The sequence below is a fragment of the Abramis brama genome (genome assembly GCF_963993115.1).
Source record: "Abramis brama genome assembly, chromosome: 19".
NCBI classification, from domain to species: Eukaryota; Metazoa; Chordata; class Actinopteri; order Cypriniformes; family Leuciscidae; genus Abramis; species Abramis brama.
Window position 1 is genome coordinate 7,062,963 of NC_139981.1, and position 25,259 is coordinate 7,088,221.

At 36.2% G+C, this 25,259-nt stretch overlaps 1 protein-coding gene across 5 annotated transcripts; it reads right to left on the minus strand.

Annotated features, from left to right (window-relative positions):
• Nucleotides 1-4,324: 4,324 nt before the first annotated feature.
• LOC311069853 (poly(rC)-binding protein 3) lies at nucleotides 4,325-24,690 on the minus strand. 5 transcript variants are annotated; one of them, XM_084093349.1, is made up of 14 exons: nucleotides 24,142-24,690; nucleotides 22,439-22,501; nucleotides 21,575-21,695; nucleotides 19,784-19,807; nucleotides 19,605-19,637; nucleotides 18,193-18,309; nucleotides 17,101-17,232; nucleotides 14,567-14,695; nucleotides 14,113-14,202; nucleotides 12,546-12,587; nucleotides 10,988-11,063; nucleotides 10,066-10,118; nucleotides 9,137-9,306; nucleotides 4,325-4,656 (listed from the first exon to the last, which is right to left on the minus strand). In XM_084093349.1, the coding sequence occupies exons 3-14, from the start codon at nucleotides 21,656-21,658 to the stop codon at nucleotides 4,623-4,625; spliced, it is 984 nt and encodes a 327-aa protein (XP_083949475.1). In that variant the 5' UTR covers nucleotides 21,659-21,695; nucleotides 22,439-22,501; nucleotides 24,142-24,690; the 3' UTR covers nucleotides 4,325-4,622. The 5 variants fall into 5 exon arrangements, 3 of the variants coding, with proteins under 3 accessions (XP_083949475.1, XP_083949474.1, XP_083949476.1); XM_084093348.1 differs by having other exon boundaries at nucleotides 4,325-7,354; XR_014603564.1 differs by lacking the exon at nucleotides 10,988-11,063.
• Between the last annotated feature and the right edge of the window lie 569 nt (nucleotides 24,691-25,259).

Below are 25,259 nucleotides of genomic sequence, written 5' to 3' on the forward strand. Positions count from 1 at the left end.
GAAAGGAGTGGACTCTTCTTCAGCACCAGTGAAAAAAAAAAAAAAAAAAACCATAAACCGGCAGACTTGCGTCACAGGGTGAGGAGTTTAATGAAAATAGCGCGTCACCTTTCCGACCACCAGGTGGCACATTCTCTTACTAGACTCACCAAATTTCACTGTGTGATTAATCTTTTGTTCACGATGTTTTGACAGAGACTATCCATTCTTAGATTGTTCGTGAGATGTGAGATGTGCGATGAGCGACGTGTCTGTGTTCCAGATTGCCGTGTTGGCATTCATCTCGAGATTCTGAGGACAAAGATATATATAAGGTATAAAACTGCAGGTATTAAAACTATAAAATTTAAAACTATATATATATATATATATATATATATATATATAAAACTATAAAACTGATGAAAATGCACATGAGGATCGAACTTTTCTGCCATGATTTGTATTGATTTTATTTGCTTGCTTGTTGCACAGTAATGGGATCTCTTCAGTTATGAACAGTGAAATCAGAACACACACACACTTGGACACATTTTATGGGGACTTTCCATAGACAATGATTTTTATACTGTACAAACTGTATATTCTATCCCCTACCCATCACAGAAAACTTTCTGCATTTGTATTTTCAAAAGAAAACATCACTTAGTATGATTTATAAGCTGTTTTCCTCATTGGAACCAAAAAATTTCCCCACGTGGACAAGGATTTTGGATATTGCCATCTTTGTAGGGACATTTTGTACCCATAATGTAGGGTTTACCAGGTCACACACACCTCATTGTGAGGACATTCCATAGGCGTAATGGTTTTTATACTGAGCTGACATTTTCTACCCCCTAACTCTATCTACCCCTTAACCCATCATAGAAAACTTTCTGCATGTTTACAATTTTAATAAAAATTTTATTTAGCGATTTGAATTATGAAGACATCGGCATGTCCTTATAATTTAGGGTGTGTGTCCTAAAACCTAATGTAGGTCAAACCAGTAAATACACACACAACTAGTTTTTATATGAATGAGATAATATTTGTTAAACCGTAACCATAACATACCCTACACAAACCTGTTGATATCAGTACATTGAAAGCTTTGTTTGATTTAAAGCATGACTTTCAAATAGTCAGTTCTCAACATGTTGATACTGTTGTTTTTACATAAATGTGATTATAATGACTGCAGACTAAACCATAAATGTAAATTTTTAGACTGATTTTTTTATTTATTTATTTATTTTTCAAATAAGCTTTGGCAGATTTTCTTTACCATTCAAAAATTTGGAGACAGTAAGATTTTTTTTTTTGGAAAGAATACTTTTATTCAGCAAAGATGCATTAAATTGATAAAACGTGAAAGTAAAGACGTTATAATGTTACAAAAGATTCTATTACAGATAAATGCTGTTATTTTGAACTTTCTATTAATCACAAAAATTGTGAAAAATGTATCAACGGTTTTTATTAGAATGATTTCTGAGGGATCATGTGACTGAAGACTGGAGTAATGATGCTGAAAATTCAGATTTGCCATCACAGAAATAAATTTCATTTTAAAGTACATTCAAATAGAAAACAGTTATTTTAAATTGTAATATTATTTTACAATTTTTTATTTTTTATTGTATTTTTTATCAAATAAAATCAACCTTAGCATAAGGGATTTCTGAGTCGGACCCCCAACTCTTAAGATTAGATTGTATCTAATTTCAGGACACATTTTCCCCTAAACTATATTAAACACGTTTATTCGTTATCCAAATGAGAACATACCATAGATATCTGTTGCTTTTGTATAAAGTTAATAATAATGACCACAAACTAACCCAAACCCTAAACAGATTTCTCATAGAAATATTTTTACATTCTTTCAATAAAACAACAACACCATTTTATATATTGTTTTTCCAAATGAGAACGTCCCCAGATGTCCCCAAAAGGACACTGTCAGATTTAGCCAACTTCTGGGGACAATTTTGAAACACGCACACATAAACACAGAACGACAGTGGTGCTTGAGGCCAGATGATTACGTCCTTTTAAAGAATGCTCTTCATATCCAGCACAGGCCTGCATTAATATAATTGATTATTCAGGGTCGGTCAAAGCCATTTCCACCATCTACTTTTGATGGGGTGAGAGGCGAAAATCATTAATTCAACATTAACAAAGAGGCAGGGATAGATATCCACAACATTACATTTCACAACAGAGCACACGCTGTTGGCACCACGACCCCCTCCATACAGAGGAGAGGAGGTCCACTTCTGACACCACATTTCCATGCCCATTAAGAATTGATCCACTCCAAACCTGTATTTAGCATGCAGACGTGATTCAGATCTTCAAGCAGACAGGGTTAAGGTCAAAATCTTACGGCTCGACAAAACGTCTTAGTGTGAGAGTGTTTTTCTAAAAGCGGAAGTTATTTTATTAATGTTGAATGGGGCCTCTGCTCCCTGAGAACAGGACAAGGGCTCTACGTGCAGTGAGTGACAGCGTGCTAATGGTTCACTCAGACCACATGCATGATTGAGCAACCTGCAGGGAAACCTGTCCCAGCAGAACCTTTGAAAAGGTAGTATCTAAAACAAGGGTGACAAAAAGTTCATTCTGATTTTTGCCTGACAAAGTTTGACTCTGAAAAAAAAAACGGACTCTCTGGAGACATTTCTGCTAAAGGGTAAAAAAGTTCAATCAAACTATTACAGTTGGAATAGGCAATTTCGGAGAGGCTAGCGATAGCAAGCTAGCTTCGAAAGCATAAGATCCCAGAGCGTCTCCAAAGCCACGCCACCTTCAAAATACATGATCTCACACACAGCAAAGCGTCACGTGAGACAGCGTTAAACTACATCATGTGTCAAAGCACATAACATTACAATAATAATGAATGTAAACAACTTAAAGAGCACTGACCTGTACAACGTGACTGCTGCAGATTTATTTCGCCGTTGATAGTGTCGCCATTGAAATACAGCTCAGAGTACAGCACCACGGTTTGCCATCTCGGTTACGACATGGCGTGAACGCAGCATAAGCACATTGTTTTGGTTCAGGAGGAACTGTAAAATGTGGTTGCTGTTTGTCATTGGCTTTGTCCGAAATCACATACTCTCTTGAGTAGGTACTTATTTTGAAAAAGTAATTACTTCACGACTGCTAAAAAAAGTATGTTCTATATAGTTTGAATATGTGTATTCAATGTAATTCATACATACTACATACGCCATGTTGTCATTGTCACATGACCTACCAGCGTCAGTTGCGTCGCTTCACTGCCATTCATAAATCCTCTCCCGTGGCTTCATGGGATAGTAAAGTGTCTGTCGTAAGCACACTTCAGAATCTCACTGGAAGTAGTAGGTAATTTGCCTACTTTTTGCCTACTCTTTTATGGACATACTTCTTTTGTCACAATACATACATCTTTTGTAGGGAAGTATGCGTTTTCGGATGCAGCCTACAACTCTGCATGGAGCCCTGTGGAACCCGCTGATGACGTATGATGTCTGCGCGAGATATGGAAATACATACGTTGACAGGTAGAACATCCTGAGAACACTTCTATTATTGATTGCTATCAAGACAGTTTCAACCAACAGTATAAAGTGTTTATAAAAACATTGCCTACCTTAGCTTTAATATTCATAGAGGCCTTTCTTCTATGGGAGGAAACTGTGTCAAAGAACCCTAGAAAGTAGTCTGTCGTGAAACATCCAAGACAAAGGTAAAGCATATGTCATAATGCATTCATATGTCTTAGGAAATTATTAGCGCATGTAATAGATCATGACATGAGAAAACATGCAGTGTTTTTGATGCATTATTGGTTCAAGCATTATCACCGGTTCCTATGGGCATGATATGTTCTGTCACAGTGTCTGTTCTCCAGTAAACCAGTGAGTGATGATGACATTTACAAAAAAGCAAACATCCACCAGAAACAAATGGTTGATAAGCAGGACAAAATAAGCTCTCCAAAAGACAAACATGAATCACATACAGGGCATGAAAACAGCTTTCCCCATGAGGGAATGTACTTCCAGGTTCTTAGAGACCAGCGTACTTTTACCAGAATAACCCTGTTTTAAGCACTGCATGTATTATTGAAAGACTCACGGCAGAAGATATGCATCAGCACCATGAAAACAATTTTCTTTTACCTTTTAACTTCAATCACAACAGGTCAGGCACTGAAATGCAAGGAAATAGGGAATTAAAAAAGTATAATTTAATTTAAAGTTTTATAAATCCAATGCCAAGGCATTTTCTTTGAAGAAAAGTCATCTTTGGATATAAAATTAAACCAAAAGAGTGTGAGTACTATTAAAAAGCTGTTGTTTAATTAAAGTCAAATGTCAAAAGCACATTGATTTGTCATACTTTAACAGTAAAATGTGTACAGAATTTCAAGCAATCTAAAATCAAACACAAATACATGTCACATTGAATGGTTGAAACTACAGTTACAGCGCATCTGTTTAATACATAGTTTTCAAGTTAGAAAACAATTTACATCATGTAGCCAGGATTTCTTGAGTAGTGTCTGAGTCCATAAGAGTCCACTATGTCTTTAGGGTAATCCAATCAGAGATTAATGTTTAGCTGTAAATGTTGCACTACATCCTCAGACTTGCTATCACTGAGGACAGCCTAGGAGGAAAACACACAATCATACAGAACAACAGATCAAATTATTGTTAAAAACAGTTGTACATCTGATAATTAGCCCTGCTGGGCATAAGAAGCATATAGATCTGCTGTCACAGTTTCATAGTGTCATTCTTTATCTTATCTTAGAGAAAAATAACACCTTTTAGTAGATATTGCTTTACATTTAACACAAAGTATAGGTTTTACTAGGGCTTTTCAAACTGGTGTCCTGGGACCAGGGAGTTGCAAGGGAGTGCTATGGGGGTTCAAAGAAAATTAGAGAGAAAAAAACAAACAAAAAGATATAAAATACATACACTACCGTTCAAATGTTTCGAGTTTTTTTTTCTCATAAGTCTCTTATGCTTATCCAGGCTGCATTCATTTGATCAAAAATACAGTAAAAGCAGTGATACTGTGAAATATTACAATTTCAAATAACTTTTCTATTTTATTATGTTGTAAAATATAATTTAATGTAATGTTCTGTGATTTTCAGCATCATTAATCCAGTCTTCAGTGCCACATTATCCTTCAGAAATCATTCTAATATGATGATTTGCTGCTCAAGAAACATGTCTTATTAGTGTTGAGAATACTTTTGTGGAAACCTTTACACTTTTTTAATCAGGATTCTTTGATGACAGCATTTATTTGAAATGGAAATCTTTTGTAATATTATAAAGTCTTTAGTATCACTTTTGATCAATTTAATGCATCCTTGCTGAATAAAAGTATTAATTTCTTTTAAAAAAGGTATACTGACCCCAGATGTTTGAACAGTTACTGTCAACATGTACATGTTATAATTAAGATGTTAAATATTTTTCATGGCCCTTATTATACTTCTAAAACTGCTTTGCAACAATATTCATTGTGCAAATCACTATCAGTAACTTAAATTAAATTGTTCCTCATGTTTACACATCTAAGTAGTTAGTCACCGTTGATCCTTTTCCATGTGAATATTTTCCAGATATTATTTTAAATAGTTTGTTTTGTCATTAATTCAGTGGCAATATAAAAACCAATTATTTAATTTTGAAAACAATATATCAAATTTTTTCCCACACAGTATAAATAGGTTTTAATACATGAAAATATAGAGCTGCTAAATATATTAATTCAATCTCATCAGGGGGTCCATGGTATTAAAAGGACCCATTGTCCCCCCTCTGACACCCTGCTGTGCCTTTGTTTTACTGTAATTTTCTCTGCAGTGTTAATAAAAAGGGTTTTTACAAAAAAGTATATTGATGTATGTTTTGACAATGTTATAGTAGGTTACGGTCAGAATAACATCATCAGTATGAGAGGCAGAGCATCACCCTCTTTTAAATTACTTTGTATATTGCATTGCGATATAATAACAATGATGACAGCCATTCTAATCAGCACATTTCAGATTGCTTTAAGATATATTTATCTAAGAAACACACACGCACAACACTGCTGCATAGTACCAATAAATCAAGTTCTTGTTGGCTTTGGCTTTTCTTAAAAAAAATAAAAAAAAAATAAAAAACAGGAGCAGTGTCAGATAAATTATATGGAGCGAGATGGATATCTCAAAAACTTCAGAATGAAACGGCAAACAAAATGGAAGACAAAATGAGGAGCGATTCATCTTGTCATGCACTCACCATTCCTAGTTTGTGAAATATTGCACATTAAAGACATTAAAGAGGTTATATTATGCCCTTTTACAAAGTCTTGATTTTGTTTTTGGGGTCTACTAGATTCTGTTTTCATGCTTGAATGTTCAAAAAAAGTAATTATTTTTCAAATATTTCACATTGTTGCAGCACCTTATTTCCCAGTCTGTCAGTAACGCTCTGTTTAGTTCCTGTCTCTATGAAGCCCCTCCTTCTGAAAAGCACGATGTGCTCTGATTGGTTGACTGAACCTGTGTGTTGCGATTGGTCAACCACTTTGAGTGTGTTTCAGGAAATGTCACGCCCCTTACCATAACCACGAGTTTCAACACACTACTAATGCAACTCAACCAGGCCTATGGCTTGGGTGGGAATTATTTAAATGAGGAATACTGAGATGTGTTTGTTCCTGGAAGAACGTTCAAAACTACAATCAAGGCTTTTCAGGGAGTTCAAAAACAGTGTGCACTGATATGGAGAATAACTCCTTTTGGAGTGACTGTGCTTTATAACTTTGCAGACCTTTTGCTCAAACATCAACATTACAGATTAAAGAGGGTTGAAAATGTAAAAAAAAAAAAAAAAAAAAGAGGGGGCAGTGAGAGACACTCTCAATCTACTTGATATTAATGAAGGAATAACAAACAGATACAACATAAATGGTGAGATAATAGACCATAGCCGCTCAGTATGGGGCAAACTTCTGCCGATCAGATTTTTTGATGCCGGATGAGGTGGGGATCTTTGCGGTGTAGGGGGTGAGGCCGGCCGGGAGGCCTGCGGAGGTGGCCGCGTGCACTGCCAGCAGGGGGACGCTTTTCATGCCAAACAGGCTGGAAACAGGCAATGCGTAGTGGGCACTGGGGAGGGAGGACATGGACGAGGGGGAGTGGACATTAATAGAGGAGGGAGCAGCCAGCATGGCCATGGAAGAGGGTGTGGAGGCGGAGGAGCTGGACTGGGGGAAGCCCAGGCTGAGGTCGATAGGTGTGCTGGAAGAGGAGGACGATGCAGCCTGGATGCTCAGTTTAGCCATCTCTAAACTGCAAACACACATTCAGATCCACGCAAACAAGGAGGGACGTGAGGACAAGTGTGTGGTTAATTGAGGGGTTACGGGTGCACACAAGAGGAGAGAGTGACATGGGACGGGGGTGAGAGAAATAGAGAAAAGAATAATCAATTTAGGGAATGTTATGTGTTACAAGAAGGAATAATAATAAGGGTCTAACATGCCTGGATGAGAATTAATAAAGGAGTGCCAAATGGGTGAGATGAAACAGACCACATGACTGCTGTCTACAACCTACATATTACACCATTATGTAAAATAGATTGTGGGAAAAGAATAGTTCATCCAAAAATGTACGTTTTGTCATTGTTTACTCATCCTCATGACTTACTTTCTTCTGTCAAACACAAAAGGAGAAATGTTGTAGAATGTACTGGCTGCTCTTATTTTGACCATATAATGAAGCGAATGGGGACTTGGGTTGTCAAGATTCACAATGAAAGGATATACTGTACACTATATTCCTGTGTATTCCTATAAGTCTTCTGAATCATATAGTTAATGTGAGGAAAATGCCAAAATTTAAGTTGTTATTCTTCTCCTCCACTGTAGCTCTCAAATTAAATATGATGGCAGATGTTACATTTGGGATTAATGCATTTGGTCATGAAACTAATTAGAAACAACTGATGTGATGCGTTGAAAGCTACACTATTTGATTTTAATAAGGGTTTAATTGAATAACGTTTTACTTCACACAGAGCTTTCTAATGGCTTCAGAAGTTTTGGAATATACACTACTGTAAAAAAGGGTTGGTAAGATTTAAAAAAAATATTTTTGAAGGAAGTCTTGTATGCTCACCAAGGCTGCATTTATTTGATCAAAGATACAGTAAAAACAGTAATACTATGAAATCATTAAATAAAATGTGCTTCATTCCTGTGATGGCAAAGCTGAATTTTCAATTAGGTAAACACTTCAAAATAGCCCACAGGCTCTAACAATGAAAGAGAACCACCAATTGCAAGATAAAACCACTGCTGTAATGAAAAAGTGGCAAACGTTTCAGTCCTAGTTAACTATAGGCATTGGGAAAGGTCACATGTGACCGAAACATTTGTCACTTCTTCATTAAAGCAGTCCTTTTATTTTGCAATTGGTGGTTCCCCTTCATTGTTAGAGTGTGTGGGCTTTTTTTTTTTTGAAGTGTCCCTAATTGGAGTTTTTGATCTATACATCTCATTTGGACAATTTATAAGGCACAGTGAGGTCCTGACATTTCTAAAGCTGAATTTTCAGCAGCCATTACTCCAGGCTTCAGTGTCACATGATCTTTCAGAAATCATTCTCTGCTGATTTGCTGCTCAAGAAACATTTCTTCTTATTATTATCAATGTTAAAAACAGTTGTGCTGCTTAATATTGTGATGGAAACCATGATATTTTTTTCAGGATTCTTTAATTCATAGAAAGTTCAAAAGAACTAGAATGTTTTGTAACATTATAAATGTATTTACTGCCACTTTTGGTCAATGTAATGCATCCTAGCTGAAAAGTATTAATTTCTTTCAGAAAAAAATTATATAATGAGTTGGGGTTTTTTTTTGTGTGTCTTTTTTTGTGTTTGTTAGACATAATCATTCTGAACTGTCACAGTATGGAAAAGTGAAGATTCTTCAATAATTATTTTGTGTTCCACAGAAGAAGAAAAAAACAGCATACGGATTTGGAACGAAATGAGGGTGAGTAAATGATAACAGAATTTCATTTTGACTGAGCTATCCGTTCAAATTTTGAGAGGGAAAGGTCTCACCTTGCACTGATGAGGTACTGAGCCACGCTGATGTTGGCTGGAGAGCCTGTTATGGTGACGTGGCGCACTGCCGAACCGTCTGTGGCTCCGGCAATTTTGATCTGGGCACCAGACATCTGGCGAATCTCATTGATCTTACTGCCCTGTCTGCCAATGATGCAGCCTATGAGCTGAGAGACACAGAGACAGACGGGTGAGGGGCAAACAACATCTGGACATTAAAAGACTGGAGGCTGATATTGAACCTCTAGGACATGGAAGTTGTTTTTCTCTACTAAATGGCATGCCTTAAATTTTACTAAATAAATTCTACAATAACAGATACTTTAATCAGTGTAACAATGTGTCATGGGACAGCATGATGGTAAAGCATACATTTTTATTTTAATGGCCCCATTTGAAAACCTAAGATTCACTTACAACTGAATGAATCTCTTTGCAATAAAAACCAAATATCAAACCAAGTGGCTTGTATTTTAAAGTAAGATATATAAGGCAAGCAGACTTTTCAAGCAAAACACCAAAAAAGGTGTCAAGTGAAATATTTTAGTACACTAAAATATATATATATATTTTTTTTAAATCAAATAAATGCAGCCCTGGTGAGCATGAGAGACTTCTTTCAAAAACATTAATAAATCTTTCAAATTGTATTATTAAATCTTAAAAACAAATAAAAAAATTGCAAACATAAATACCCTTGATTAGGTAATTGCAAACATGGCATAATTTATAATTCTAATGTATTAATAATTTGCACATATATTTTAGATAATGCAATGATATTCAAACAGTTGAAGTGTGACTCAAGTGTCCAAATACTTTTTGGGGCCACTGTACACAACGATAACTGCAACATGAACTGCAACAAACATTATGCCTCAAGCTAAGTGTATTATTTGATCCTAAATCTAGATCACATAACTTACATCGTTGGGTATGCTCAGCTCATGAGAACTGGTTGCAAAGGAGGCCTCCAGACCTATGCAGGGAAATGGGAAGGTAAGCAAAAGACAACCTAATGGCTGACCAAAAATTTGATTTAGAAAAATATGTATTTTAACATTGCTACACTGCCACTGAGACTGCTCAAATAAAATCGCAAAATATCACATTAAAATTACACAATGTATAAAAGCATTAATGCTGCTTTAGTACATGAGTCATGAATGAATTTCTGGTAAATTCATGCTTGCCTGGGATTCAAAAACACCCGTAAAAGCTTTTCCAGAAAGCGAACATTATCGGAAACGTCTATGGAGAGGCTGTTTCTCTTCAACTCCCTATTTCCATAGTAGTAATTATGGGCTGGCACTTGCAATGTGTGGACTCTGTTTGTCATGATAAATGTGGGCTGCTGTGAGAGTGGGCTTCAGGTTTGCTTAGGAAAATGCTGGCGGTTTGAACAGGTCAGGGGTATTGTGGAGGTATGGAGTGACATGAGGGGGGAAGAATGTTAAATGTTCATGATGAGTTCACATATAAGGAGAAAGAGGGGTGACACATATGCATCACATAGCCGTCATGATGCTGTCGTAGATTCCTTTGACAGCTCAAAGCAGCCATCAACGGCTGGCGTCCGAACACAGACTAACTAGAGCTATCAGGACTGGTTAGTGGTCGTATCATGGCACGGCATGTGCGGCACTGTGCTGGAAGTGTTATGATATTTTTTGCCTTACCACAAAATGGCTTCGCCCTCATTTTCTTCAGAGTGGAAAAGTAGAACATGCGGTGGTCAGACATGACAGACGAAAGAGCGGAGAGGGAAAGAGACAGATCGAGAGAAAGACAGGCAGAGAGACAGACAAAGGGAGAGACAGACTTCCCTGGGGAGCTTTGGGTACGTACCAGGGAAGGTGGGGTTGCTCTGCCCAAGGGAGGTAAGGGGGATATGCTGCATAGCCAACTGGTGAAGCTTGGTCAACTGCGGGGGCAGGAAGGGAGGTTAGAACTAGCCAATCAAAATGGAATTATTTCAGAGGACACTCACATCTACAGACAGAACAGCACCCATATCAAGTCTCAAAATTGGATTAGTTATCAGGTCCCCCTCTGGACTTACCGTCCACCCCTCCGAATAATGTGATCGAAAAACCTGATTTGCATTTCCTGAAGGGAATTCAAGTGTTTGCAAGGTAGGAAAAGGATTGTGTTAAAGTGTGAGGTACGTTTAGGCTCTGCAGTCGTCATGACACACGTCTGGTTTTCTGCCAGCTGTCTGTGAGAATTAACAGACAACGTGACACCAGCTTTGCAGTTTAGAGGTAGTGTTACATGTGTTACATACATTCAGGACCAATCACAAATCAGATTGCAAATAGATGAAAGAAAAGAAAACCGATCACAATTGGTTATGCAAATATTATGATTACGTTATCACCGTTGGTTATATTTTTATTGCCAAACAAGTCGATGGGACATTTTCAAATGAATATAAAATGTATTAAAAAAATTATAATTTTTACAAAACTAAAAATATATAACACACCTGAAATGATCTTCTAAACAAAGTCTCAATGATCTGGAAGTCTGTATTTTATGGTTTGTGCCTCAGTAAAAATACCTGCAACTTTACTGTATATCTCACATTGACTTTATACCTCACAATTGCTACTTTATATCACAGTGTGATTATATCTCACAATATGAAATTTTATCTTACAATTGTGACTGTTTTTCACACCTGCAACTTTACTGTTTATCTTGCATTGATTTGAAATCTTGCAATTGCATCTTTATAATTCACAATGTGACTGTATCTTACAATTGCAACTTTTTTTAATTAACTGCAACTTTACTGTATATCTCGCATTGACTTTAAGTCTCGTAATTGTACCTTTACTGTATGTCACAATTTGACTATATATCGCATTGTGACTTTATATCTCACAATTGCAACTTGAATTGAGACTGAAATGTTCTTCCACAGAATGGAGTTTGTATGGTGAATAGTTTGACCTGAATTGATTGCAGAAGATTTAAAACAAACCCTAACTAGTTAGAAATTAGTAACTGTTTAGGGTTTTATCAATACAGTGCTGCTTTGCAACCATTTTAATTACAGCATTCATATGTGAGTGTGTTTCATTAAACACATTGTTTACTTATGTCTTAACCAAGGATATGAAACCGATTTTCGAGTAACCGATTTTAGTGATGCTAGATAAGATATTAAATTAAAGGTCATAGACAGAGAGCATCTTTGTTCCTTATGCCTCTGATATCCTCGCTCGAAGGAAGGTAGTGGAGGCTCCAGAGGGACAGGGATATTGGCACTTAGGTGTGTGTGAGGAATGCAGTGGTAGAAATGTGGTTGTGTCAGGGGTGGGATGTGGCTCAGGCATTGCAGTGATGTTGTGAAGTGTGCTGTGAATGATACTGATCAGACAGTGGGACTAACACTCACGTCTTGGGGTGGAATGGCAAACTGTCCTGGAATAGCAAATGCCTGTGAAACAGGTAACACATTTAGGTTAGTGCAAATAATAACAGCCAATTTGCTCCTTGGTCATTAGTCGCAGTTGACATGCTATGCCCATGGACCACCTGCTGTCTATTTGATGCATATTTCATTAAAAACCTAGAAAACCTTTGTGAAAATCAAAAGTGTAAATCAGAATTCAAATAAAATAGTGTTTAAAGGCCAATTCACACTGCACCGACAGAAGCCGACAGACACTTTGCCGGGTTTTGTTGGATCAGTGCGTTATCCCTGTCGGCGTCTGTTGGCGCTCATTTTTGCCGACTGAACATGTTGAATCGGCATTTGTTGGGTTGTGAAATGCCTGAGAAGTACTGTAATCTTGTGATTGTCTGTGTTAGTTGGCGCAGTGTGAATTGGCCTTAAAAAGTATCACAGGTTGATATTATGAGCACTTTTGTAAAATAACTAATAATTGGATTTTCCATGGTTTGCCAGGTTAGTGGCTTCAAATCTTGAGACACTTAGTAGTATGTATATTAGTTATCCACAAGCAAACCTATTTTGCTGTGTAAAATAATCAGTAAGTTTTGATCATCAAGTCTACACAGGTTTCTGTATAACCATTTGGGGAGACTGCTGATCCATATTTTTTAGATGCTTTTAATAGTTGTAATTACTAAATTTCACATAAATTCACCGCTAAAGAATGCGTAAAACAAACAGTGGTTGGTTGCTTTGTTCATTTTACAGTGGGCAGCTCTTGGCCAGAATAAGCTGCAAAGTGGACCAGACTTTACACCACAAGTCAAAGTATGTCCATGTGAGACTTCTTTGTCATTAACATATTTAAGAGTGCCAGGTGGAATTATGACTAAACTATGTTAAATTCTTCCTAATGTAACCACAAGGGGGCATCACATGAACATCCCATGCTATCACCAGACATGGCAAAAAATTAAAAAATAAATACAGAACTTAACTGCTTCTTAGCATTTTAATCCTCCAGACAAATGGAGCTTGTAGCTGACATGATTTTTCATTATACAGACAACTAGCCTTTGCAATCCTCACCTCAAACTAAATGTCATGATCACTCAAATGAACAACAGAAGCCCTTTGGATGACATACCAAGAGGAGATGTCAAAAATAAAGGGTCAGATATATTATTAATTAGTATTTTTCACAAGATCTGAATAGAATAGAATACTGATGAATGAATTGTTTAGTCCAGCTATATACAGTACAGCTGTGTTTACAAAGATTAGTCACAAGCTTACCAATTCAAACACCTACAGATCTGAATTAATGATTAAAAGTCAGTCTGATCTGCATGTTCAAGAGCACTTGGAAAGGTCCAATGGCCCCATTGGTGACTGTATTACTGATTGCATCTGTGGGTTAGATTTATTCTGCCAGCTGATCTCACAAAATAATGAGTGTAAATATCCACACTCAGAGTGTCCCACTGGCACTGCTGGGAACTATGAAACATTACTGCTTGTGAAGTGTTGTTTCGATTCTATGGTTTCTGATGGATGGAGAACTCACCGGCGCAGCATGTGTTTGCGACAACACTGTGTGGCTGCCACCTACGGAGGGTTTAGGTCGGTATGGAATGGTGGCTCCTTTAGGTGGCGACTAAATAAGGGAGATAAACAGTCAGGACAAAAGCAAAGGCGTTTAGTCAGTACGTTTCTAGAACTCTGTTAAGCCTCACTGGATTTCACTGTTCAAAGCCTAAAGTTAATGCGGGCCAGGGAAAAGCCTGCAAAACAAAGGCATCCAAGGTTGGATTCTGGGAACTAATGAAGCAAGCAGGGACATTTAACATGTAGGCTAGTTCATGCGCTCAAAGCGAATGCAAATTAAGTGTGAAGGTGAAAAAGACCTGGAGAAGATTCCCCCACCTCTGAAATAACATTTAGGCACAAGGCAAATCTTGCAAAATAGCACAGATTTTCAGTTAAAAGATGGATGCACTTTCACGTGCACACTCACAAACCTCCAGCATGATGGTGCAGATGTGTTTCACACACTGTGTGATGGCGTGGGGGGTTCCTGAGATGGTCACGGCTCTCTCAGTCGAGTCAGGCAGTAGGTCTCCTGCGACCTGGACCTGGGCACCTGTGCTCTGACACACAGCAACACTTCTGGTCAACACATGCTGGACAGGATGATTAGAAAAGCCACAAATGGCATCATTCATATTTCTTAAAATAGTGACAGTTAAAAGGAGAAGGTCATTATCCACCCCACATCTGCGGTACCGGGTCACCATTGAAATAAGTTGTAATTATTTTATAATCTTCCAGTATGTTATCTTTAAGCTTCTGATAAGAAAAAAAAAAGTCCATTGCGATGTATAAAACAATCAGCCTAGCAACAAAACTAGCACTGCAATGATATTAAAGTAACATTACTTATGAAAATCTTTTGTGGTTATTTTGACTACTCCATTGGGTTTTGTATTATAAATAGTGCGAAAAAGTGCACTTTAGATACCTGGAGAATGCATGAATTAACCGGAAAAACAAAGTGTGGAATGTTGGACAGTGAGTCATTTGGGACACAACTACAAGATGGCACCAGTTGCGTTTGTATGAAACGAGAGATGCTGTGCATCCAAAACTGCATTACTACATTTAAAGAGGAATGAACTTTCTTTCCGACAGTTTATTCAGTGAACAGTACACTGTAAAAAAAATCTGTAGAAATTACAGTATTACTGGCAGCTGCTTGCCAGTAACTTACTGTAGATTTAAATTGATGTTATTTACTGGCAACAGTTTGTTCAAAGTTAAATGAACACTAAACATTAACAAGTCTTTATCTTTAGAGAATAAAACTAAAATAACAGCCTCATGCAAAGCATTCTGGGAACCAAAATCTGAAGGAAAAAAAACAGAAAAAGGTTGATGAAGATTTCTGGTTCCCAGAATGCTTTGCATTAGGTTGTTATTTTATAGTTTTATTCTGTAAAGACAAAGACTTGTTAATGTTTAATGTTCATTTAACTTGCCAGTAAATAACATCAATTTAAATCTACAGTAAGTTACTGGCAAGCAGCTGCAAAACTACAGCAAATTTTTTACAGTGTATGTTCCATATATAATAAATTTCACAAATAATAACAAAGAAATGGCAAGTAACACATAAATGTTAACCTTTGAAGTAGAAATACTGAAATAGTATTTTCTAGTAAAATGTACTCCAATAGTCAAAATCTATTTTTTTTACAGTGTATATTGTAACTGTCATGTGACATTGTACATTTCTACTAAATTTTGTGGCCAAAAAAGGTCCATTGAAGTCACTTTAAAACCAAGAAGCTTTCTTTTGGTAAGCAGTGAATCTATGTGAACGACTTCAACCCATCGCAAAAAATTTGAGGTGAAAGTTTTCACCTGCATGCGAAATTCACAATCGTAAGGATTCATATTGAAATTATGTGAAAGATTTATGACATACTGTATATTACTAATTCCACATACTGTTTTTCGCCTCAAACAGTCTGCAGTGTTATACCACAGAAAGTAGTGTCGATAATATACAGCATTTTCATAGACACTTGGGAGTATTAAGAAAATATCATGATGCGATTAACCAATCATATTAGATTGTTCCAAAGAGTTGTGATATGGATATTTTTGTAATATGGGATGTTGATATGGATGAGAGAATATGGATGAGTGAATTTCTCATTTTGTTTGGTGAGTAGCATTTTTAAACTACAGTGTCCATATTGCACATATTAAAACAATTGCAATAGGACTACTAATGATCAATTATAATTTTTCATAATGTAAGTTCTCGGCATTGAGGAGGTTTACAAATTTTGATTGCTTTCCAAAGCCACTTCCAAAAAAAGTGTGCTATACAGTCCCTTTTGGTATTACAGCTATTCTCATGACTGACATTGTTATCGTCTGGCCAGTTATTTAGGTCAAGCTATTTGGATACTGTATATAAATGTGAGTCTATTTAGGCCTTGGTGGGCCGTCCTGTCCTAGACATTCATAGCAACTGGGAATAAAAGCAGCCAGTTCACCCCTCACAGCCCTCAGCAGTGAGGACAGCTATATTTATTCAATGTGATCCACCAGCCGAATAAAAAAACAAAGCCTTCAAGCAAAAGCCACTGTCCTCATGTCAATTTCAGCAGCTAAATGACAACAAATGGTTGGGCTTGTGAGATGGATCGCTTTGTTTTCCATCAACGAAAGCCATGAATAGATAAGTTTGAGGAAAAGTGAGGGAGTTCACGAGTTTAGGAAATTACAGCTCAGGGGTGCAGCCGTCTCATAACGTGGATTTAGCGGAAGCCTGAGCCGAGCGGCCCCCTGTGCTCAGGAATAAAAAGTTCTGTCTTGATGAGGACAATCAATCATGCTGATGTTAAGTGTTTCTGCCTGCCGCTGAGGCAACGGAAACTAATTGTTTAACGGATCATTCGGTGCATCATCTGGGAGCCGCTGTGACCTGCATTACAAACCCTGTGCCTTTGCAAACAATTAAACTTCTATCTAGAATTTCTACCTCTCTGATCTCTTTGATCTTCGAGCCTCCTTTGCCGATGAGTGAACCGCACTGACTGGCAGGGAAGACGAGGCGCAGTGTCACAGGAGGCCTGCTTGTCACGGTGCTGTTTATCATGGATGCCAGGATATCCTGAAAGAGATCCATATATATCAGAAAGCAGCTCAATTCAGCTCCTGTCAAGTCATTGTGTCCTTTTTTAATAAAAACAAGTTTATAAGACAATTTTCAGGGATACGTGCTGACAGTGTTTGAAATTAAAGCTCTACACACAAAGTATTGACAGGATTTTACAAGATTCGGTTTTTTTTACAATAAAAAACTGCATTTAGATGAGATCAATGCATTTGCTGTGCTGTAGCAATGTAAAAAATAACCATATCAATCTGCATTGTGGGACAAAAGCGTAAATAGTTGTAAGTCAGTATTACAGTAATTAGTGTTCCCCTTGGCTGGGACCTAATTTACTTTTAATTCATTTAATTAAAAGCCTGTGTAATAGTGTTACAGAAAACAATTGGTTGCGCTGTGCAACATGGAGAAAATAAAGCATGTGACTGACTCATAATTCAGATCATAACTTCAACAAGTTATAGAAATAATCATTTTTATTAACGATTAAGGCAGGATGAGTTACTATACTATTTTTAATATGATCTCTCTGCATTTAACAATCAATCAACAAATATAATCACAAAAATAAGCATAAGTAAAATAAACAAGAACAACAGTATAATAAACCATCAAATAGTACAAAAAAGGCAACCGCATAATTTATGCATGGAATGCAGGCATATTACTATGGAAATCACACTATTAAAGTTAGTATCTAAATATCAAGTTCACTGTAATTCTGACACAGACAATTGTGATTCAATTGCATAATACTTCTATATCATTCACATCTACAGTAATCATTTAACTGTAACAGTTGTACAACCACTTCTGTAAAATGAATGGGAAGGTATAGCAAATAGTAACTAGGAATATACTGTAAGCCCACATAGATATTTTTACTCTATACTAAAATCTAAATGAATAAAATCACCCATGGCATTATTGGCTCATTACTGCTGGAAAAAATCCGCCTACCTCCTCAAACTTCTCTGCAATCATGGCGAAGGCTTTGAAGATGACCTCAGACGGTCCGGTGATGGTGACAATGCGCTCTGGACTGGAACCGTCTGATATATTAATCCGGGCTCCACTCTGAATCCACAGAGAAAAGCAGAGTTTTTGTGCTGCATCACATTTAATTGATCAATCTGGCCTCTGGGCTGACAATTGCACCTTCTCCCAGTTAAACACCATATCATGCAGATAATAAGATGAGTTTGCTCAAACTGAAAATTATCCCATTTTTCTGCCGTCTGATTTTTGAAATACATGTGGCCACCCAAATTAGTTACTTTTAATCTTTATACAGCTATTCAGCATTAATAGTGTGAACTGCATGTCATTTCAAAGCAATAGTCCATAGACAGTGCTGGGTAGATTACTAACAAATTGTAGTTCTTTACTGATTCAAAATTACATGACAAAATAGTAGTTAGTAACATAATCTATTACGTTTACACATTTTAGGAAATGTAATCTGACTACTTTTGGATTACTTTTACATTACTTTTGACCTAACTCATTCATCTCAGTGAATTGAATAGGATAATATGTGCCATATTGATATAAAAATACGAAAGAAAGAAAATATAATCCATTCTTTATCAACATGAAGTGCATTAAACATTACATTAGTCAGGGTTTCCCAGACTGGGGTTTGTGAAGGAACTGCAGGGGGTTCCTGAATTTAATGAAAAGCTAAGTTAAATAAATCATAAAAATGTAAAATTAATAAAAAATTAATTTTAAAATAATCAAAATTATATTAACAATGTGTTTGAAAGAAAAATGCATTCCAAAGATATGGCAAGGTTGACATGGTTAAATGACTTGCTGAGTAATAATTAAAATGATAATTAATGTGTTTGTCAGGAGTTGATTTGATATGCAATGTCGATATGCTTTGTGGCCTCTCAATTTTCCGTGTAATTATAGCCACCTGACTAGTGGCTGGTCTGTCTGTGCAATTGTACAAAACTAGAAGACTTTCTGGATGTATGTTATTTTTTAGAAAGGACCATTTAAAACATGAGAAGAAGATAAATTATGAATGGAGAATCAATATTATGAATGATTTACTGCCATTGTGTGAATATGTAATTATGTAATCACTGCCATTGTGTGAATAATACGTAATTATGTAATCAATAAAAAGTAACTGTAGTCTGATTATAATCTAATTATAAGTACTAAATAATTATAGTGTAGTAATAATTGTAATTTTTGGAATCTGATTGTGTAATTCAGATTATATGTAACAAGTTACTACCCAGCACTGTCTTTATGCAGCACTTTAATATGCAAAATATAAAATTATGTTTTGATATTCGAGAATAAATTAAAAAAGATTAGTCTTATTTAATCATGAAGATCAATGAAGCACTTACCTCCTCTCTCATTTTTTTGACAGTCTCTCCTTTCTAAAAACCAAACAAGGGAAAAATCATTTTAAAAGACTATCTGAATATAAAACAAATTAATTATGTCAGAATGTGTATATTAAGATTAGAGTGTAAGCCATGTTAAACACAATAAGAACAGTTCTTTGAGACTGAAAATTGTTTACCTTTCCAATGATACTTCCAACTTCCTAGAAACACACACAAAGCAAACAAATAAAAAACGTGGTTAATCTAAATGACTGCATGGTAAACTGTAGAACTACTGGATTATGGTGTTTCATCTGTCTTCTTAAAGGGTTTTCATATTCTACACTATATATACTATCAAAAGTTTGGAAAAAATAAGATTTTTTAATGTTTTTGAAACAAATTTATTATGCTCACCAAGGATGCAAAAATACAGTAAAAACAGCAATATTGTAAACTGTAATTACTGTTTTCTATTTTAATATATTTTAAAATGTGATTTATTCCTATGATGGCAAAGCTGAATTTTTAGCATCATTACTCCAGTCTTCAATGTCACATGATCCTTCAGAAATGTGTCGCTCAAGAAACATTTCTTATTATTATCAGTGATGAAAACAGTTGCTTAATATTTTTTTGTGGAAACTGATCATTTTTTCAGGATTCTTTGAAAGTTCAAAAGAACAGTATCTTTTGTTGCAGTATGTAACATTATAAATGTCTTTACTGTCACTTTTGATCAATTTAATGCGCGTCACGACTGGGCTGAGGAAGAAGACGAGATTACGGGCAGCAGATCTAAATGCAGCGTAACTTTATTAAATAAAACAAAAGATTAGACCAGATTAGATTAGAGAACATGAAGAGTAAACGTAAGAGTGTGCTATGGCATTTGCGCACGAAGGTACCTTACGAAACAGTTTAATGATCTACAGCAAAATAGAGCGAGCTTTGGTGAAAACTAAACGAATATTACATTACTACAGTAGTAATTTCTCACTAGAAATGACATCAGAAGTGGAAAACGTTGGTCAAAAACATTAATTTGCACACAAACTGACCAGTAACTTTCAGATGCCATCTTTCTTTTTCTAGCTCAGCTGTCACAGAATGGAAAGCACAGGATTGTGGGATATCAAAGGCAGTGAAGGATACATCTATTCTGCCTTCAAAAATCCATCAGATGAAGTTATCTCAGTCAGATGTGCCTTGATGCCTTCCTACCTTGGAATGCATCCTCCGACGGCAGCATTTTTAAGTTTATAATGAATCTATACTGAAACAGGTGTGTGTAATCATTCAATGAGCAACCATGACAACAGAAGAAACATAAGAAAGGAAACGCAGGAAATGACGATAGCAAACTTAAAGCCCTTGAAACTGAAACAGAAAAAACAACAGATCGTGACAGTGTCCTTGCTGAATAAAAATATTAATTTCTTTTAGAAAAAAACCAAACTTTTGAATGGAATTAAGGAATATCGAAATATTAAGCAGCAAAAACTGTTTTCAACATTGATAATAATAAGAAACATTTCTTGAGCACTACTGACAATTCAGCTTTGCCATCACAGGAATAAATGAAAAATAAATTAAAATAGAATAAAGCTTCACAATATTACTGTTTTGCTGAATTTTTGAAGACTTCTTTCAAAGGCATTCAAAAATAGCAATTATTCCAAACCTTTAACAGGTAATGAAGATAAGCAGAGATGTTCATAAGCAGGAATATTGTGACTTCATTTCTTTTCATAAGAAAAGATGATTGCGTAAATGCCACTTTTATGCTGCCCATACTATTTCTGAATATGTCGTCTAAAATAACATTTTAGAATCAATTATATAGACGATCTGTAATCTAAAATGTCACCTATACAATTCTAAATCTTTCTCAGGTACTGCATTTATTGCTCGACTGGATGCGCTTGCAAAACACAAGGCTGAAAGCAAACAAGTACAGCTGGGTGAGGATTGGAGACGTGTCTTACCTTTCCATGCATTAGCAGGCGGATGGTGAGGGTGACATTTAGCCCCCCCTCCGATACTCCTCCCTCCTTCTCATTCATATTCATTCTTCTCTTGGGTCTAGATGCTTCAAACAGACTGTCTCTGTGCACACAAACAGACAAATTTACCCATTCAGTCAGAGCAGATATGAAATGAATTTCAGTGTGCAAACATTACAGCCTTGAAAACTCATAATTCTCTCCCATTAACCGTCTCAGCTGTAAATGTCTATTCAGTCGTGTGTTGGTTTTGTTTAGCTGTAGGTACCTGTTGTTGTGCTCTGACATTAAGTTGGGTGTTATTTCCCTTTTGGACTCGGGTGGGCGAGGACCTGCCTCTAACGTCTCTAATGGTTCTGCTTTAATAGAAGTGGTGTGACCGTGTTTGATAAGACTCAAAAGAGCCACTTGTGTCTTTCTAGGCCTGTGGATCAAGTGACATTTGTGTGACCATGTCTAACAAGGCACATTAATTCATCAGTGAGGGAAGACAATGTCGCCTGTTCCCAAATTCCGCACATCTCCGAGCACTTTATAACAAGAGCTTTTTACCATCTACATCTAAATCGATTCTAAGCCAGATGAAATCACAGAGAACATTCATGGGTGAAACTAAAAAATGAGTCAGCATTAGATCAGAGGAAGTGTTCGTGGATTGTTTTAAATTTCCCTTTAATGAGGCCTTATTCATTCCTTATATTCATCTAATGAGGCCCTGCAGCTATATGACAAATAATTGAATGCATTTTCTTTATTTATCAGATCTATTATTCCAATTGAGTCCCGATGCTTTCGTTTGTTAGCCCTCTTTGAAAACTACTGCTTTTGAAATGTTTTCAGACTTACATAAGCTGTTAAATGGAACGTGGTCCCTCTTTCCATGACACTCCAACAGCTGAGGAACAACAGCTGAATAGATTCAAAGAGAAAGAAATGTTATGTGTAAAGATTTATAGTGTTAGAAATGATTTCCATTTTGAATAAATGCTGTTCTTTTTAACTTTTTATTCATCAATAAATACTGAAAAAGGTTCCAAAAAAATATTAAGCAGCACAACTGTTTCCTACATTGATAATAACTGAGCATCAAATCAGCATTTTAGAATGATTTCTGAAGAATCATGTGACACCGAAGACTGGGTAATGCCTGACGAAAATTCAGCTTTGCATCACAGAAATAAATTATATTTTAAAGTATACTAAAATAGAAAACCATTATTTCACAATATTACTGTTTTTTACTTCTGTGAAATATCAAAACCAATAAAAGGGTTATTTGTTAAATTATGATTATGTAAGTATTCTCAAAGACTGAGAATTCAATTCCCAGTCATGAACAAGACTAAATGAGTTATAGATTCAGCATGCTTAATATAAAATAAGGTGTCTGAATTTAATAATACATTTTTTAAAAAGCCGGTTCTTTTGTGTGGCTAATAGTTCTGTGCGGTTTCATCAGGTAAATGCATAAAACATGCTACCATCCTGTCTAATCCTCTAGGCCCGGATTTGTTTGGCTAATGCTAAGTCCCATTTGACCCATTTCTGTCTTTCCAAAGCTTGTCAACAGGCATCTGAAAACATTCTGCCATCATATAGCATCGCACTAATAAGCCCGAACATAGATATCACACACACTGTTTTTCACATGTCAAATGTGTTTATGAATCAGGAATTAAAATAATTTATGTCACTGGCATTGAAATGCTGATGTACAAAAAAAAATGTTGGGAAATTGGTGACTCAGATTAGTGTTCAAAAAAGATCTGTCTGTTTTAAATACGTAATTCCAATGGCTAAGCCTTTGTTGTTTGTGAACAGTGTTTTATGTTATATTAAACAATATTGTGAATTCAGTACATCGCGTTTAACGTCAAACTAAGAGTATGTTACAAGACAACAATGTACTAAAACGGATACGTTTTTCCTTTGAGTTTTTGCGTACAGACGACAACGCTGTTAAAAAATCCCTGTTTACATTGATACACAAAAACGACTAAAACACGGAAACGATAACGTTGTTGATTTAAAAAAAATGCACTTTGAAACCTGTTTTCAAAAGTTCGCAATTTTAGGCCCCCACACTGCCATTGTTATGTAAATTAATGATTAAAACAAATTAAAAAGTTTAGTGTAAACAGACACTAAATTTTATTTTAAAAAACTCATCTTTAACTAAATCTATCGATGAATATGTCCATTCAACAACAATAATATTGTAATATTACTGCCTAAATTTAGAACAATATTTTAGAAAAATTATGCTTGTATTTATTAACATTAAAATCATTTATAATTAGTGTTATATTATATTATATTATATTATATGAAAAACAACTCGGCGTTAGGCTCTAGAATATCGTATAATATGTATATATAGACAAAATATACATAAAGTATATGAAAGATAGAGGTAAACAACCGTTTTCCCTTAGTCAAAGATGTACAAGAACACTGTTGTTGCCAGAAAAGCATTAGCACGCCTATTTGTTTCTTTTGGAAGTCCCTGCGCGTGATGAGCAGCTTTGGGTTGAAGTTTGCAAACTGACCTGAAAGTGATGGAGGTTGAGACGGCGCGAAGATGCCAGTTACACTCTTCACCAGCTCTTCTTACCCTGTCAATCCAGGATGAGTTGACGTTTGTGGATCCAGAGTGTGTATGATTCCCTTAGTTCGGAGTTGCCCTCCTTTGTTGTCAGTTGTATTCAGAGAATGGACAGATGGCCTTGTGCCCGTACCTCTGGTCGACTGAGACTAGCTTTACTGTTTTTTCCCCCCTCTGGCTTAGCCTCTGATAAGCCTTTAGACCAGGCTACGTGAGCCCAGAGACTCTTTCAGTACTTAATACTTACGTAGTTGATGCCACCTTCATCCCGAGAATGGATGGTCCCGATAGTATTAAGGAATCCCAAGAAGAACAGAAGGCAACAGGTTTCCCATACTTTGGTACAGCTGCAATACAGACAGCTGACCTCGTCAGGGAATATATTCACAGGAAAAAGACAGAAACGTCTAATTGTGTGTCCCAAGAGACTCATCTTGAAATACATTGTCCATTTTGGTGAGACAATATGCATGGACAATGAAATTTGAAGGACACAGAGAAAGACGAATATGCCCAAAATGCTTAGCCGACACCCCCAATCAACATAAGCATCTCCAAATTGACTGTGTCACATCATTATGGACAGAAAGACACAAAGTCTCTGTGGCCGGATTCCCATCCCCCACACCAAGCATCTACTCCTGCTAATGAGGCCAAAGTCCTGTGAAAACAATGTGGGCCTTTAACAGAAAAAGATGCACTCTGCTCGCCAGCAGAATTTCAAAGTGAATGAATTAGTGGAGCAGAAGTGGCATATTTAATCACTGCCTGCTGTCTGGGATGGAAATGAACAATGGTCTCTGTGGATCTCCTTTCCCTCTCTGCATATGTGTTGATAAATAGTGTAAAATCAAGTTCTAAAACTGTGTTAAATGACAGTGTTGTTATCATTAAAGGGATCAGGACATTGATTTTTTAAAAAAAATTATGTCAATATGTTCCTTGAGGTTCTTTTATAATGTTAGTAAGTTTTTTTGCACAAAAAACAAATATACATTATCAACCTTCATTCTGACCATCTGTCTTAAAAGATACGTTTTTAAGCCAAGTGGCTCCTTAGAG

Coding starts and splice junctions, on each gene's coding strand:
- LOC311069853 (XM_084093348.1), bottom strand. CDS start 21,658: ATGAATATGAATGAGAAGGAGGGAGGAGTATCGGAGGGGGGGCTAAAT. Junction 19,808..21,574: donor GCCTGCTAATGCATGGAAAG/GTAAGACACGTC, acceptor GTGTGTTTCTAG/GAAGTTGGAAGTATCATTGG. Junction 14,203..14,566: donor TCTGCACCATCATGCTGGAG/GTTTGTGAGTGT, acceptor TCCCTTATTTAG/TCGCCACCTAAAGGAGCCAC.